General features: G+C 38.5%; 1 protein-coding gene across 10 annotated transcripts in view; it reads right to left on the bottom strand.

Moving 5' to 3' along the window:
- The window catches only part of CACNA2D3 (calcium voltage-gated channel auxiliary subunit alpha2delta 3), a 551,700-nt gene that overhangs the window by 349,183 nt on the left and 183,987 nt on the right, over positions 1-18,530 (bottom strand). For all 10 annotated transcript variants that reach the window (XR_012589415.1, XR_012589414.1, XM_074603368.1 and 7 more), the window contains one exon: positions 14,063-14,179. Coding sequence is in view for 8 of the 10 variants with exons in the window: in XM_074603365.1 (XP_074459466.1) it covers positions 14,063-14,179 (117 nt within the window). In the remaining 2 variants the exon portion in view is untranslated. The remainder of the gene's footprint in view (positions 1-14,062; positions 14,180-18,530) is intronic.

Genomic DNA, 18,530 nt, shown 5'->3' with positions numbered 1-18,530 from the left:
CAGTGACCAGAACCCTATTTGTTTTTCTATTTTAATGAGAACATACGCTTAAAAAAAAAAAAGAGGGAAGAACTCAGGTAATTAAATCACTTATATGAAACTCAAAACCAAGAGTTACAGTAGCTGCTGAAAGTCGATCAAGGCACTGATAATTCCTTTGGTGAAGACCGTCACTTGGAATGGCCTAAAACAATTAGCTAATCTCCTTTCCTACAGCTTCCCAACTACACACTCCATCTCCTTAGTCACGAAAAATGGCAAGCAATTCTGTTAAGTGTTTGTGTGATATATTGCATTACAGTAACGAGGAGAGAAATGGAGTAATAAAATGTATTTCTACCAATTAATTGTGTCCTCAGTGGAGAACAGAATGTAAGATACTGCTGTATTCTCACAGAGATGTAGACCTGGTTGAAACAGTTCAACAATATTTTATTGTATCTACAGTAATAATATACCTCTTTTTCAGCTGATCAAGTCCATCAACGTTCATGGTACTCTGTAACAAAGCTGAGTTTCAACATCAAAGAGAGAATGTAAAAAAAAAAACCCAAACCACCACCCAAAGACCTCAGACCATTATAAACCAAAGGCAGCTCTGTTTTTCTACTTCAGGGTTGTGCTGATCTAGTTCTAAGGACCATTTGCTCCATTCTTATCATGCCGTACTCCATGAGCTTCTCCTGAGCGCTGCTCTGGGTTTGCACAAAGCCAAGCCAGTGCCATCTGCCTCCTCCGCTTCTCTCTCTGGGCAGAAAAGTAAGAGCTGAAGATTCAGCATGTGGCTGTGTCTGACACCGTATCACACTGATTTGAGCCCAGAAAACAAGACGATGAACAGGGAGAAGACAAGAGACAGAAACACGCAGCATTTTGTAAAATAAAATGTAACTTTTTAGTTAAAAATTACACCAGCTCCCACAGAACTGTATCGTAAGCTCAGCAAACTACTTAGTCTTTCAACAGCACAGCGTCCATCTAATAGCTTTTTAAGTTCGGCTCTTCAAGATGTTTACAGAGCCACAGCAGCGAGTCTAATGTCACCACACCACCTAACGTCAGCACGCAAGAGGCGGCCCCGAGCCCCTCCCCAGCAGCGCTCAGCAGCACCTGCTTAGGGAAAGAACTTCAGAAACAGAACAAAATCCTTTTTTAGTACACCGTTCCAGCTTACGGCAATCGGTATTTTATGGGCTTCTTGAGTTAAAGCTTGTCCATCAGTATATTAATTAGCCACCTATGGACTCATCTTTTATGAATTTATCCAATCCCTTTTTGAACTTCGGTCAAAAATAAAGATCAAGAGGTTACCGACTTAATTTCTAGATCATGAGCATGGAATTATCTAAAAGCAAAATGAAAATAACTATTCTCATTTCTATAATGATTCATAGTGACATTTAAATGAAAACTGCTTAATTCACAAGTCAAGGCAGTATTTCCATTTTTATATGTCAAAAATATTTGCATTAAAATAAGATAATTTAGTCTTCTTACACCCATCTCAAAAATAACACTGTAGTAATATTTTCAAGTGTAAAGAAGTAAAACTCCATAAATATCCATAAATGTAACACAATTAAGATAAATGCAAAATTAATTACTTAAGAATTACTAATTTACTGGCACATTTACAAAGCGCTAAATTATCATCTCACCACAAGATATGAGAAATGAGTGATAAAATTATTTTCCTGACAAAACTAATTTTTTTTTCCCAATATAATGAAAACTTACAATATAAGCCAATCTTTTTTAATTACAGATTTTATTCTAGTCTGCTCAGTGTGTTAAGGAGGACAAAACCCCCTCATTGTGCTAGCTCCAAATGGTACCAAAACCAACAATCCCACTGGTGAAACAAAGTGAGGTGTAAACTAGCAAATAAATCTGTTTACCAGTGTCGTCTCTTAAAGCGTTCCCTGCCTGCACCAAAGATTTACCCGTAAAGTGGTTTTGAATAATGTTTTATCCTTACTATGAACTAAAGACTTAACCTCAGGTATCTGGCAAATTTTTTCTGACACGTATAAAAAGTAGTCCCGCGATCCGTTTGAGGAGGTTGCAGTGTACGGCCCATGCTATGGTAAATCTGGAAGGGTGATGTGAAGACACATGAAATCTCTAAGTGCAGTTTAAGCGCGTTTTTCTGCAGCAGAGCTTGCTTCTCCAACTCCGGCTTGTTTTTAAAACAAAGACTCACAGGTACAGAGCAGTCATTTTCTTTTTTCTCGCATATAATGTTTTTGTTGCATTTTTTCGCTGCACTGAAATGACCCATCAGAAATACAGGGCAGAGGATTTTTCTATAATGTAGTATTTCTTTAGTGCTTTGTGCCACAATGATTGCTGTAATTTAACCTCTGTAATAAAAAACAGATTCATCAATAAACTGCAATTTATAGTATTAGTTTGGAATGGTTTATTTCTTCCATGAAATACATTTTTTCTTACGATTTACTCAAACAGTTTGTCGCTCTGGAGTACTTGCGCAGCGCTGCCAGAAACAATCATCGAAGATATGCTGTGCTATCTTAAAGGACAGAGAACTGTGTTTAATCCAAGAATACATAGCTGTATCTACTTATAGGGACAGTAAAATAAGTTATAAAGTGTTCTCTGTGATTTATTGTTTGTTGCCTTCAGCGTAACTAATTTTAAAACATATACAAAAGTTAATGTGGCATAATTACATGGTACTGAAATCAAGATGCCACCTGAGATAAATGACTACACCGTTGTTCTTACTATTGGTACAGCACAGAAGACAAAGCTCCAAATGACACAACACTTAAGGAAGTCTGAATGTGAGCTACACAATATTCTTCCTTCCAAACTTAAAATACCACAAAACCAAAAATCAGACTTCTGCTTCCCTGCCCGCCGGGGATTTTTAACTTTGTACCATCTCAAAAGAGAAAAGCAATCTCACGCACCGGTGTCCCGCTCTGTGCTGCTCCTACAGAAGTCGCTGCAGAACTGCTTTACGGAGCTGCGCTCCTCAGCTGTTCCTGCCACGAATCCTAATTCTGCAACATAAACGTTTCAGGATCCTTTTGTCTGTGTGCGCGGACAGAATCGCCTGGACGTTCTCATGGAACTCCACATTCAGAGTCCGTCTTTGGAAGTGATTTGAAATCGACTAACATTATTTTTAAGCACATTTTAATCACTCAGTAAAATCAATCAATAGCAAGGCCATGTTTCTAGCAGGATTCTCTCCGTCCCTCGAGCTGGTTCATGTCCAGTGTCAAACACTGAAGTACCATCAGAATTTGAGCACTATGAGATTCAGGCTTCAGTGGGTTTATGTTGTTCCAGGGATGTTGCCCTTTTGCCTAGCAAATGCCTCAAACCTAACAATCAATACCTGCTGTGTTTGAGCCTTAGTCCCTCAGAAAGTGAAAGTTCAAACCTTGTTTCTTTTTCCTGAGGGTCTAGATATTCAGGTTACCAATTGGAAACACTTTTGATCAAACATCTACAGGTTGAGCTAAAGCGCCCGGCTTTCTGCAGCTAACGTACGTAAGAAACAGATTATCTGCAGATGGGCTGGAGGAGAAGCTCACCTGCAACAGGACGGAATGCAAAAGCAAAAGAGATTTAGCATGGTAACACATACAACATCAGGCCCGAGGCATCTCATTTACAGACAAACGATTAGACAGCTTCCCTAAACAGCTGCGGAATCGCCACAGAGCTTAAAAAACATCCAAACAAATAGGAAGATGGATCAATACGGTGTTAAGGCCATCGCTGCCAACCCCACAAGAAAAAAAAAAAAGCAGCGTCCACCATACGATCCCACTCGTTCCTGCGTCCTGTCTCCTTCCTCTGCTTTGCTGTTACAAGTATTTTTCATCTCATGCAACAAACAAAATCTGGACTAATCTAAGGGAAAGAAAGCTTCTCTTAGGTTTCTGTTTTGGGGTTTCTGGCCTGGATAATGATTCAGTCTTATAAGTACAGGCCAGCACAAGCCACAAGTCTAATGAGCCGCCTTCTTGGTATTCATCAAAATGAAGATTAGTTTTCTAGTTAGAGCATCAAGTCCAATGTCTTATTACAGTTGCGTTTCACACAGCTGTTAAGAAACAGTTCAAGCCAAGAATGTTAACTAAATGCTTCATTTATCTCACCCTCAAGAAAACCCCGCTTTTCCAGTTCAAAAAATAGCATCTCGCCTCACTTTCAGTCTGCTTTTGTCTCCCAGAAGTGTTTCACGCAGCACTAGGCCGGCCGTGATAACCCTGCACTCCCCACTGACTCGAGCTGCTGCGAAGAGCTTCTTTACCCCCACCCTCGCTGGCAGCTGCCTGGAAAGATGAGAGCGCCCGGGCACCCCAGCAGCGCACCGCTAGAGCCCATTTAAAGCCTTCCCAGCCTTAAAGAAACTGTGCAGCTGGCGGAAGGAGCATGATGGGTTTACTGGACAAATCTATAAAGTAATAATTCTATTCAAATAAGAAGATAAAAGTAAATCCAGTGTCCAGGGCAAATGAGATGAGGCAGAACAGCTTTGGAGCCAGTAAGTGTTAACAATGCAAAAGGCGAGAGAGCAACTGTGCTGACCAGCGCTGTGTACGTGTGGAATAAAAACCAGCTCTTAGAGACGACATAACAAATCAACTACGCTCAAAGTACTTTAGATTACACAGGCATCTTCCTACCCAATTACACTGAAGTCAACTAGACTAAAGAAAGGTGGGAGTGAAGAGGATAAAGGGGTATTTGCCCTCTGTTATCCGTGCAGGAGGCTCTCCTCTCCCAGCGGTGTCCCGGGGGCAGTTAGGGCTAAGCTAACATACCCAACCCAAGGCAACACCCGCTGGAAGCTCTGGCACGAGTAAAGAGTGGGGTGAAGAGGTAAAACTCTTAAAAAACACTAATGAATTCCCTTTACAGCTCTTTTAATTGAAATGCTTCTGAGCACTTTGAGAGCTACTCTGGAGGAAGACTTGTAGCAGTTTTAGGTGGACACAGACTTAAACTGCAAACAACAGCCAAACTGTTTTGCCACTAGTTTATTTCTAGCTCAGCACAGCCACTTTTTGCTCAAATCATTTGAAACCCAGCACATGAGACCTGATGTACCTCCTGACCCAACACTGGGGTGAGGCAGGACAGCAAGGTGCGTTTGGGAGGCAAGCGACAAGCTCCAGGTGGCTGTAGAAAGCAGTAGTTACCCAAAGCACACCCCAACGAGCCCAGGAGCACACTTCAAAAACTTCACAGAGTCAGGGCTATACCATTTCTGTGAGGGCGGTGAGCCCCTGGCCCAGGTTGCCCAGAGAAGCTGTGGCTGCCCCATCCCTGGAGGGGTTCAAGGCCAGGTTGGACGGGGCTTGGAGCAACCTGGGCTGGTGGGAGGTGTCCCTGCCCAGGGCAGGGGGTGGCACTGGATGGTCTTTAAGGTCCCTTCCAACCCGAACAATTCTGTGATTCTAGGATTTAATTCATTTCACAAAATGAAGAATCACACAGAGGTGATAACCTCTCTCCTACTCAACATATTGACAAACAACCGTTCGGCAAATCCCTCCGGGAAAGCCATTAACAGGCTCCTCCTTACTCCTGCTCCCAGCACTCCCGCGTCCTCCGCGGACCGCACAGAGGAGTTCGGCATCATTCGTGCAACCAGAGAAGGAGACAGCAGCTTGAAAACCTGCTCTGTACAAATGCAGCTTACCCCGAACTGAGCATTCTCTTTTAAGAAGATACCTTTTTCATTATCTAAGCATTAAATAGAACGTACGCAAAGTTTCAGGAAACAGGCTAACGTTACACGAACAGCGAGCTACAGTGTGTTTTCTCAAGAGAGTATTCATGGACAATCAATAACAAGTATCAGTAAACACTCTAGAAGTGAGCTGACTCTGAACATTTTTCATTTTTTTATGACATGAAAGTACCAGTATTAATAAAATTTGATAACCAATTTTATCATTCCAAAAATAGATTTGATGATATGTATATACAATATGAAATAAATATGAATTATAACTGAAAATTAAACACATGATAGTTGTGCAAGTAGAATTAAATTTTAATTATAATACATTACTATTTGAAGTGACTAGTTTAATTCACACATTGAACAGCAAGTTGGACAACAGGACTATTTTTGTTAAAATATTTAATGTTAATGTAAAATATTTAAATATGCTAATACCCTAAAACAGTGATAAGAAAGCAGGATACACAACGCTAATTTATCCTACTTCATTCTTCCAAACCCACTTTACTGTTTTCTTCCTGCTGTGTGGAAAGCTATTTTATGTTGTTGTCGGCAAAGACTGAATGTTATGCACTTTTGCAATGAAGTCTAATACAAGAATTATTCTATGAAGTGGCTGGTTTGATTTTTCTCTCCGCCTGTATTTTCAGATAAGCGTTCTATGTTCGAGTGTGCTATCTTTAAATACTTTTCATTTCTTTTCTCAGCACTGAAGATGAAACCGTCATAATCATCTGCAGCAGCAAATGCTTTTAGGTTTTCTCTACAAGTCTTTATTTCCCCCTCCCTTTTTCATAGAAGTATATTTTCTTTTTTTCTAAATTTGAACTTCCAAAATAAATTCACTACATTTTCTAAGACTGGCTAGACTATGTGGACTTTTTTTTTTTTAAACATACAAACATGCCAGCATTTTAAAGTCAGCCAAAATTCAAAGCATAGTTCAAGTTGCTTAATTTTTTGTAGATATTTATTTCAAGCTGTACGAAGACAATGCAAGCTCCGATTTTGCACAGCCATAAAAGCGAGCAATTAGGTAACACTAGTTCCTAGATACTGCACGTACCAGGTTACGTACGTGTCTCCCTGAACATCGTGGCAAATATATTGCCCCGAACCTCTAGGCACGATTAACATGAACTACTGCTCCTTCCTCAAAAACCATACCTAGCAGGTTCCCTTTCTCGGTTGAAGTTCTCTTTAATACATATTAGTACTTGGACACCAAAAAGAGAAAATTCATTCTGAGTAGAGAAAAAAAGTTTGATGTACAAAATTCTTTTGATCTAATTGAAGTCTTTGCAATGAAGGCATTCCTGAACTGTTAAAAAAATAAATTATTAAGCATCAGATGAAAGATGTCCCTCAAGTTTTTGTTGGTTTTCTTTTTGTTCTGTGGAAGTTATAAACACTGAGAAATGCAACGCATGAGAAAACACAACTGAGTTTTTAATGTTTTGCCTTCCTCACCCCACCTATTTAAAGAATAGCTTTCTGTAGACTCCGCTAACCTGGATTTTAGGACACAGAAGAGTTAGACAAAGATTTCATCAATGCACTTGGACTCTCTGCTACGATTCAGAGAGGTCCACAGAAAAAATCCCTAACTTTCATTAAACCGATCTATTCCATTACACAGGTATGAGATAAAACTGATTGTACCTTTTCCCTTCGTTTCTCTTGTTCACCAGCAACACGCCCGAGGATGGTCTGAGCACTCATACTGCAGTGATGTGGTGGGAACGAAGGCTAACGGGAGAGAGAAACCTACCTACGCTACACTCCAATAAAAAGAAATATTCCCCCCACCCTCTTTCAGAATTCTTAGCAGTAACTGTTTGCAAGTTTCTTGGGAAACTCAAAGAACTAAAAAGCAAAGCAGCAATACGTGATCTAGCTGATCTGCCCTAGAACAGGTTTGGCTAATGCTTCACTTGTCGAAGATCCCAACTGCTACACATTCGGCAAAAGCAACCCTTAACTCCAATGGCAATAAACAAGCAAAATATTTGCTGTGCCTTTAAACATCCTTCGAACTATGACTGCCGAGGTTATGTATTGTGCTACTGAGTTCTCCACGGACTGTCGGTGGATTACTAACCATCTTTTCATTTTCCAGTGTAGTCTAATTTGCCAAAAAGTAAATAAAGCTCTTAATGCTTTCAGAACAGAAATTCGTCACTTACATAGAAAATAGACCAATAGAACTGTGAGCAAAATTCAAATTGTACCAAAAGTAACCAGCAACAATTACAGTTAAAATCCTAAACGTGAATACAAAAATATTGCTAAAAACCTTTAATTTCTTGGCAGTAATTAACACAACTGTAGCCATACCTCCTTTATTCATTATGTCTTTTTTCTGTCATTTAAAACTATTTATAGTGACACTGAGTTGGTTCACCCTGATTTCCTTCCACCCACAACCATTTATGGTTTTTTCCTCCAGTAGTTTTATAAATATAGTGGTATTTCTTTCATTTCCATCTGCTAACAAAAACCAACCTGTCTTACTATATCAAAAAAAAATATTAATCTGGGGTCACTGAGCTGCCATTGAGCAGCATAATTTTGAAGAATGCGTGTTGATACTCATTTTCCTTTCTTCTAATTCTGCAGATGCAAATTAGCTCAATGAGGGAGCAGCGTGGATAGTGAAAATGTGTTTATTATACATTTAGAAATAGTGAGCCTAGCAAAGTAATACGTTTTGACGTTTAAGACCTTTCTATCTTCTATTATACTATATGAATATGAAATGTGAATGATTATTTGCCTCTCTTCTCAAGAATGCCATTCCCAATCTAGCCTCGATCAAAGTGATATAAAATACACAGTGGGTACTGAAGAGAGTGTACATTTAAAACAGTCTAAAAAAAAAAAATTGGTTCCAAATTCACCTGGAATATTCCTCAGCATTGCCTCAATTTTTCTTTAGGCACTGCAGGAAGCCACTATTTTTTATCTCCCAAGTAACAAAAGTACAAATTAAATTACTAAACCCCACCATGCAAAAACGTTCTGTCCTCAGTAAATGCTCTTAATTGGCGTAATGACATAGCAGTGACAACCCCAACTTCCCTGATTTAATAGGTTTTACAAAATTCTCCAGCATGCACGAATGTAAACTGGAGATTACATTCCAGCAACTCTTAATTCACAGCTACAGATGAAGAAATAAAAGGTAGAAAATTATGTATATGACTTATTTTAAAATCCCGTTTAAAAACCACAGTGGAAGGGCTATCAAACAGATTTGTTTATACATAATGATGTCTGCACCAGAGACACCTGGCTGTGAGAAAACAGAATACACAATGGACCTGGGACACTGGCAATGTCTCGTCATATGTTACATTCTGACATATTTGCTATAAAAGTAAGATAATGATACTGCTGGGAAGCGTTTGGAGCCGAAAGGTGCACAAAAGATCTCCTTTGTGGACTCTTCAGAAGGGAGGCCCAGGAAGACCTGAATAGGTTTGAAGAGTGCGCTAACAAGAACCTTATGAAGTTATGAAGAACAAGGACAAGTGTAAGGTCTTGCACCCGGCAAAACGTAATCCAGAAGTGCAGCACAGGCTGGGGAGCGGCTCTGTGGAAAGGGACATGGGGGGTCCTGGTGGACAACAAGCTCAATAGCAGTGGGCTGCTGCAGCAAAGAAAGTCAACAGGATGCTGGGTTGCATCTACAAGGGCATCACCAACAGAGAGAAGGAAGTCATTATCCCGCTCTACTCAGCACTTGTCAGGCCACGCCTGGAATACTGCGTTCAGTTTTGGTCCCTACTGTACAAAAGAGATGCGGACAGGCTGGAGAGGGTCCAGAGAAGGGCCACCAAGATGATCAAAGGACTGGGAAACCTGCCATATGAGGAAAGGCTGAGAGAATTGGGTCTTTTCAGCCTTGAGAAAGGACGGTTTAGGGAGACCTTATCACCACATTCCAGTATTTAAAGGGTGGCTACAAAGAAGATGGAGATTCCCTTTTTAAAAGGCGTCGCATGGAAAAGATGAGGGGTGATGGGTACAAGTTACTTCTGGGGAGATTCTGATTGGACACAAGAGGAAAATTTTTCACAATGAGAACAATCAGCCATTGGAATAATCTCCCCTGGGAAGCAGTGGATTCCCCAACATTGGACACTTTTAAGATTCAGCTGGACAGGGTGCTGGGCCATCTTGTCTAGACTGTGCTTTTGACAAGAAAGGTTGGACCAGATGATTCCTGAAGTCCCTTCCAACCTGGTGTTCTGTGATTCTAAGAATATCGCCCTATTAGTATCTGAAAGCAGTTTGAAGACTGGTGTAAAAATCATTGGTGGAAAAAAAAAAAATAATCCATTTCTCTTCATTGCAAATGGTTGTTAAATGTAAATGCTGATATTCCACTCATTGGAAGAACGTTTGTCTGCATGTGGAATTTCATGATAAAAAGCTTTAAAGTCCCAGGTTTCTCTAGATAAACCCCACTGGCTTACTGATGCATGAATGCACTGGAATTGAATTACTGTACAACAGCAATTACTTTTCACAGTACTGTTATAACGAGAATCAGCTTCACAATGAACACCAGGTAGCGACAGTGGGAAAAGTTAATAAAAAGAAATACCTTTTATTTGCATTTTCCGCTGCAGCAATGGTAGTTGCCTTAAAGAAAAATAATCCCTAACACTTGATTTGCCATCTTACAAGGAAATCAACAATCATTTTTACAGGATTCTCCTTACTTGCAAAGAAACACTGATAACAATAGAAATTTAACTGCATAGCTAAAGTTTAGTATTAGCTTTTTGACTATTCCCTAACAACTTATCTATCTTTCATTTTGCTTTATTTTTCACTTCCTTCTGTCCCCCTTTTATTTTTTCCTATTACACCATTAACCAGGAAACGTAAAAGCACCAAACAAAGAGGTTTAATTCCACCCCTTTTTAACTATCAGGTTTGTTGCAGTAGTCATGTGTTACTGAGCATTATGTCATGGTGCTCTGTTCTCTTGATTTTCAAATGAGTGAAGTCACTGAAGTATCATAAAACCTTCTAATTAAAAAAAAAAAATATCACAGCTAACTTTAAATTAAGACTGATCAAGCACATTTCCCATGAGTGAAATCACTAAAAGTCCAGGAAAAGCAACTGAAGCAATACCACAAGTGAAAGCGGACTACGCGAGGCTCTCAAAGGGATTATTTGGGTTTGGCTGTAAAATTAAACCCACTGCTGAATAACGGAGGAAACATTTCCACTTATCCCACCTCATGGGCAATCAGATTTTTCCCCACTCAAATGCCGTAGTCCTAAAGGTAAAAGGGATACATCTGCATTCGTCACAGCTACAAACAAAGCATCAGCGACACTGAATCAGAACTACCCTTCAGTGGTTTTAACTTAAATCATGTCACAAATAATTTAAAATAAAATCTGAAGTTGCCTCTCTGAAATTCGATCAAGTAGGGCTGTATTAGGAAGGGAATGGTTAAAAGGAATATCCTGTACTGCCACAAATCTAAGGTAAATAGTGAACACTGTGGGGGGGACGTCGCTTGCGAGGGTTTCCATCAGCAAGTAGATGACAAAAGGTTATATAATTGGTTTAGCACTTTCAGTTTTCCATTTATTTTATGTATCTGACAGCACAAAAATAGGACATTCTGTGATAGGATAATTGCATACTGAAGGGTAATTCAAACAGGGGATGAATATGATAAAAATCACACTGAACCAACTAATCACTATGAAAAGTGATGAGACAGAAAAGATAAAAATTCAACCAGACTATAAAGGGGGAGGAGGGAGAAGAGAGTTCAAACGTGATTAGTAGCTTTGAACAAGTTAATGTGTTTGAAAGCATAAAGCAAAACAAGAAAACTGAAGGCCTTTCCTGTTCCTATACTTACAGGTCTTTCCTCTTGGCCTTTTCTACAAATTAAACGTCTTGCATACTCTAGCTTTCTGAATAGTTGTCACAGATTGCTACACGTGCAAGAACCTGAAAAAAGTATGTCAATTACAATGCTTTATCTAAAAAGTATTTTAAATTAAACCATGGATTTTGATGTCTACTTGAAGCTAACTCAATGAGCAATGCAGGGCAACAATTTGTGATAACACTGGAACGTGTTTTCTGAGCGCTTGGATTTGAACCCTTGCAATGGCTGCCCCAATATTTCTAGGGCTGAGAGATGTTGTAAGGTACTCTTCATTTAGTACTTACCCTAATATTACCACCAGCATATCTAAAAATCTAAAAATATTACTTGAAAGCTAAGTTTCAGTGCTCTTCCTACAAGTTGCCACCAAAAGCTTATGTCAAAGTTCTATTATTTTAGCGGCGAGGGGATGCAGTATTACTTTGTAACTCCTATCTTGCCTCTACAGATATGAGAGGAAAAGCAGCTATGATGTACCAAAGATGGAACTCGTGTAAAATGTGCACCGTACCAAAGGATTTTGTACTTACCAGAACATAAAATATTGAGCGCTACTGACTGCCAGAACTTAAAAGGGGGATTGACTGCTTCTCTGCAATGCATCTCCAGCAACCAAGATTGACCACATCGTGTAATTGTGCAAAAAAGAATAACTTTATTGGAAGGTACACTAAACAGATAATTTTTTAAAGTGACCCTGTCCAAACCAAGATTCTAGCTTCCTTTCCAAAGACGGAAACCTTCCAAAGGAGGCTCTGGATTTCAGTCAGTTTTTCCAGCACTAAAACCCTTTCACACAATACTATACACAGAGTTTAATTTCACAGAATTTGGTTTTATTTTCACTCAGAGCGCGGTGGCCTATATTGGTCCTATGTTTTTTTCCACCTTAGACAAAAACGCCATCTGTATGAAGAGACCAAACCAGTTCTGAACACTCACAAACATTAGAAAACATTCACTCGCAGCTCTAATCGAGAGACAAACTGCTCCTCCCCAAAAGCACTCCACTGACAGAACAGAGCTCCGCTCCCCGGGCGTGCAGCTTGCCGGTCACTCCTCGCTCTAAACAAGTGCTGCTCAAAGAATGGGTTTTTCACATCGTTATGGTCTCAGGGCATCAGTTTTCTCTGCTAAGGAGCAAGGAAAACAACCTCCCCCAGAGCCAATATTCTGCAGGCTTCTAGAAGCTGTTGCACACATCTTAAAGTGCAGTTTTTCTCTGAAAAACAGACTGTAAAAATAGCATTGCGGGGTTCCATGTTTATTGTCTTTCTCTACTTCCCTGCCAAGTGTGCTCAGTTTGCAAGCTGAAATATGGTTTACTTTGCTGCCAGCCCGGAAAATTCAACCTCTAAAACATAGCCAAATTCCTTCCTCCCTTTTGCACCATAACAGAAAATAAAAGGCTGAAGGCGAAATTGTATGTACAGTTACACAAATGGAGTCCCTCTCCTTGGGCGATGCCTTAAGCTTCACAGTCAAGACAAAGACCTTCAAGTCCACTGAGCAGACAAATCTGGCTGAAATAGAGCAGCGGGTGGCAAACAGAATCACCACATTGTCCTGTTATTCTGCTGACACGGGTGATGCAACAGGAACTACTGTTACAGGCAGTCTCCTAAATTTCTAGCAAAGAATAACACAAAATGAAAACTACAACAGGAACACCTGTTATTCTTTAGCACATACATGTTACCATGAACTTCTATTTGATATAGTAAAACATAGTATTCAGAAATATTTTTTTTTTATGGTAAACCTAGATTTTTTTTATGGACAAAGAAGGATCAGAATGGAGATTAAAAAAAACAAAAAACAAAACAAAAACCAACCAACCAAACAAAAAAACCCCAAAACCTACTTGTGTACAGAAAGCTCAGTATAGCTACTTAATGATCACTAATGAATTGCCTTTAGAGTGCTGTAGTACTTACCACAGTTAGAGGAATCTGGCATTTAGTCCCATTTGAGACATCTCATCATCTTCTGGTTTTGAACTAAAGGACGGTTATTAAACTCAGAAGACTCCCTGCACTACTATTTTTATAACAGCGACCAGTGAAATTAAGTCGCTTTGGCTTGACATTTTGAAATCGAACCTTTTAATGCACAACCACACGTAGTCATGTTTTACCGAGTACGAGTGATACCTTACAAACTCATATGGGAAACTGTTGTCCAAACCTAGTTACACTCTCTCGCATTTATCTACTGACGGTTTAAATAATTTAGATCTATTCTCTTTAATACTGATCCTAAAATACTTCTGAACGCTTTAGCATTTCCATTTCAGCACCCTCAATCGCTAGTACAGCCTTCAGAGCAGAGCCTAAATTATATATTTAGTTTTACATCACAGAATGAAACAGCAGATTGATCTGCTGCTTACCCGTACAGCTTCAGACTTTTTATGAAACATCTCTTCCATATTCTTTGCTAACTTTTTCACAAGCTGGAGGCCATCAATTTCTTCTATTGCAACATCCTTCTCATATTCTTTGTATTTCTGGAAGAAAACAAATGAAAAAAGAATTAGGGAAAAGTTATTCAGAGTGAACAAGCTGAAATTTTGACAACTAATTATTAGTTTCATATTACACTTTTGCTGACATTCTTCATTTATTTGATGTTTATTCGTGTGACAGAAGGCTGCTTTGTGCCAAGATGCAGTCAACAGTGAACAGAACAATTGGGTTAGAACCAGAACTCCACTAAGAAAATAACAGAAATATTTATCTTGTGCCCTGTAGGAAAACGATAATTCCCCTTCACAATGTTTAAATTAGCCCTCCCCGCAACTGAACAACAGCCAAAAAAAAGTAGTAAAAAATGATTTTTGGATGGGATATGAGGATTTAAAACCAGTGATATGCTTGGCGACCCACTGCGCCTTAGCAACCTAGAATCCTCCTCCTCCTCCTCACTGAACTCGTAGCTGTCTATTTCACGAGCTTTATACAATGCTTACATTACAAATACTTATACTACAAACTTATCTAGACATTCTTAGCTTTCCATGCAAATAAAACCCTAAATAAACTACATAAACATGAGTCTATCTAAACACAAGCTGGAGAGTATCCTTTATACAATATGGATGAGCTTATGGTCTCCTTTCACAGTGTGAATAACTCTCAGACTGCCTAAGCACTAAAAATATATTCAAAACAATTTTTATCCTCTATTTTCTACATTTTTTCTTTATCAGTGTTTACAATGAAGCTTCTAAGAATATCATATACCAAAAAAAAAAAAGCATAATATTCTTTGGAGTCAATCTTCAAAACATTTAGTACGGAGAACATTCCTCTTCCCTGTATCATTCCCCTATAGTCTGTACTCTAAGTCAATAAAATGAGCTGGTATTATTAAAAAGATTTATCAATAAAATTTGCCTATGAAATTACAATTATGTCCAAACCTCATATAACTCCAGAGAGAAAAGAAAGAATAACAGCATCAAAAACACTGGCTCAAAGCACCTGGATGAACACTGAAAACATCAGAACAGTGACAGAGTCAGGACCAGCCACGTCCTGGCTGACGATGGAAGGACGGACTCTATTGTAAGCGAATGTCTCCACATATTGTACCCATTTCTCCTGACAAAACTAATTTTCAAGGCAAAGTGACATTTTGGAATTCCTTTAATCTTTATACTTCTCTGTAAAAACTTGTGTGAATATTTTGATAGGCAAATAGTATTTGATAAAACATCATTTGCAGACAATTACATAAGAACATTAAAATATACAAAGTTGCCGGTAAATACGTAGGACGCTAAACTTATATTCTGTGATTTTCCCATTTCAGTAATAATTTCATTTTTTTCCACACTATTACCCGTTATGAGGCTTTATTCTAGCTGAGATTTTAACATTAGACTGAGTAATCTAAGAACCCTCAAGCAGACCACCTGCCTTTTGCTCCCTGGAGGCAAGATATTTTTTTCCCCTTTTTGGTCTGCATTTAAATGTCATAAGCAGAGTTCTGATTTCAACTCTTCAAGTCCATTTACGCCATTACTAAACTCACTACTCTCCACTCTGAAAAAATTAATTTAGGACAGCACGGTTATCTGTCTAAAACAGAAAATTATGTGTTTTATTTACTGGAGAAAATACAAGAACACAGTAGACAACAGAGAGGTAAATGTTATTGTAACAAATACTAACTGTGATAAAATGTAGTAAATTAAAAGTAAATTGAAAACATTCCCAGTTAATTAACGGTGTCAAAGTCTGTTCACATCCCACAGGATTTGAAGCTTTGGAGAATTTACAACAAATGAAATAAAATGCAGTGTCATGAACGACTATCGTATTTGTTATGCCAACAGATCACGTACAAATTTGAATCGCGTGTTCCAAGCTGCACAGATCATGTTCAACATATCAAGTTCTGATAAAAATGGTTTCCTTCAGACTTGACCTTTGAGTTCTTAGAAAGTGCTCTAAAATGCATCACTTCAAGAGACTCTTTTCAGGTCATCAGATTTATCGATTTAAGCTTTGCCATCAAGTGAAGAAAACCAGGAGATTATTCACTGCGTTTCTCTGAGAACTGGATGGTACGGCTGAAGGCGACAAACCGTCTAGGCACAGAGAGTCATACCATACAGTCTATTAGGCTGTTGTGAGAACATCTTAAAAAGTCACCCTTCTCATTTTTGAGTAACTGGTGCTTTTGAAAATTAATGATGACTCAAAACAGATGGGAACGATTTCTTAATTAATGATTTATGATTTTATAATTATGCTAGTTCATAATACTACGTTCATTTATTCCTAACTTAAATGCCAAAGTGCCAACGTTTAAAAAAAACAGAGGAAACAGAAGATATTATTTAAATTGTATTTGAAAAGACCACACATCTGGCAGGGCACGTCTAGTCAATCGATGGAAACCTTCAAGAACATTTGCAACAACCTAGGAGTGCTCAATTGATTTGGAAAACCTTGGCAACCCAGAGGTTTACATAATAAGAGGTTTACATAATATGTATTTTACATTCGGTATTTCATTGCCATAAAAATACTTCTATTATTTTTTCAGCCACTAGTGGAAGGTTACAAAACAGGAGAAATTATGTGGTTGGAAAAAACACCAGCTGTTTTTAGTATCCTTGTGCTCCAGTGATTGTGTCTGGAGGGAAGAGGTGCCAACTTAATCTGTGCGTGTCTGCACCTTCTCGTAGTACTCAACGTGCGTGAGGCTGGAATTCAGATTCCATCTAGAAAGCAGCTGATTTTATAATAACTGTCAATGCAAGAAACCTGAATCACAGCAGACAGGGAAAAAACAAAAATGCAATAAAACTGTAACAAAGGACATCACTGATAACAGATTCTCTTCCTTTCACTGCAGAGGCTGTCTGACCTCCAGGCTCTCAGCATTTCCCTATCATTAGATTTTACATACTAAATTGGTTTCTAATTTAAATAAATTAGCTAAAACAGTAAAGACATAGTTCTTTCAAAATAAATTTGAAATAGTTTTTGAATGAAATTATGTCTTTTCTTTTAATGTAACCTTGAGAAAACAGCAATGTGCCACTAGGGCTGCAATTAAGCAAAATGTTATCACAGACAGTGGTGAAAAAACCTAATTTATGGGCCAAGTGTCCTTTATAATTCCCGGACTTGCAAAGTGTCTTGTAGTACTGTTACTCTGACTGGATATTCCAAGCGATGATTTGAATAGCCATTTCCCTCCACTCCAAAAAATATGAAGTTGATGATAAAGTTTTTTGGTTTGTTACTTTATTGAAAAAAAAAAAATTAAACCCTCACTTTTTTTTTTTCAATATTCTATAATTTTATTCCAGTAAGAGATACTGAAAAAATATCAACATTTGTAACATACCCAGTAATACATTTGTACTGTTATTAAAAGGAGAGAAAACAGCCTTAACTTTGCTATAAATTATTGACTTGCATAACAAAAGGGTATGAAAATTTAGTCACAGCTAGACTTTTCTTTAGATAAGTGGACTTCCAATTGTCTAGAAGATCGAGCAGATAGAAATTCTGATTTGCTGCATTATTAAAAAAATAAAAAATACCTGAAGCGCCGATTCTTTCTGCTTGCGAAAATCAGCATTTGTTAAGACGACAAGAACATTTATCATTTGAGAACGCACACAAAAATACATTATTTCTTCAGTATCTGTTTTGCCAGACCATTTCACCCAAGCGTCAGGGACAGACAGACAGTAATTCACTGTCAGAACTCTTAACACTGTTCATGGATTTAGGCGTGGGGCTTATTTCTTGCATGATAACTGATCATCTAGAAATAACCTACCAGAAGACAATCTACACAAAACTCAGGTCTGAAGCATTTTGTGCAGTCCAAGTATTTGGCACTGAAACACCAACACACACACAAAAAACCCACACCAAAAAAATCCAAATAAAAACCAAAACCAGCAGCAACAAAAAAAAAAAAAAATCAGAAAAAAAAACCCAAATTAAAAAAAAAAAAAAAAAAAACAAATAAAACCAGCACACCAAAACCCACATAGTTTGAGTGACCAAGAGAGGAAAGAAAACCCACCCTCTTGAAGCAAGACAGCTTCAGAAAGGTGCCATGTCAGCTACAGTTTTTCTCCAAAGAGGGGCATGATCTTTGTTTTCCTATTCGTATTTGTATCTATTAACTCTTACCAAAATCAAGATAATTGCCTTTATGCTGTATATAAAAGTATTTTGAGTTACTTACAAGTGTGTAAACAGTTCTTGGTCTCAGCCTTTCAACAAGCCCGCGGGTGCTGTGTACATGAGCAGAGCAATACAACATTACAATGAAAATTCTTCCCACTCCCCAGGATTTTCAGAGCAATAAACATCACAACC

The sequence above is a fragment of the Larus michahellis genome, chromosome 10 (assembly GCF_964199755.1).
Source record: "Larus michahellis chromosome 10, bLarMic1.1, whole genome shotgun sequence".
Classification (NCBI taxonomy): Eukaryota; Metazoa; Chordata; class Aves; order Charadriiformes; family Laridae; genus Larus; species Larus michahellis.
Note: the sequence above shows the minus strand (reverse complement) of the source record. Positions and strands in the feature narration are given on the sequence as shown.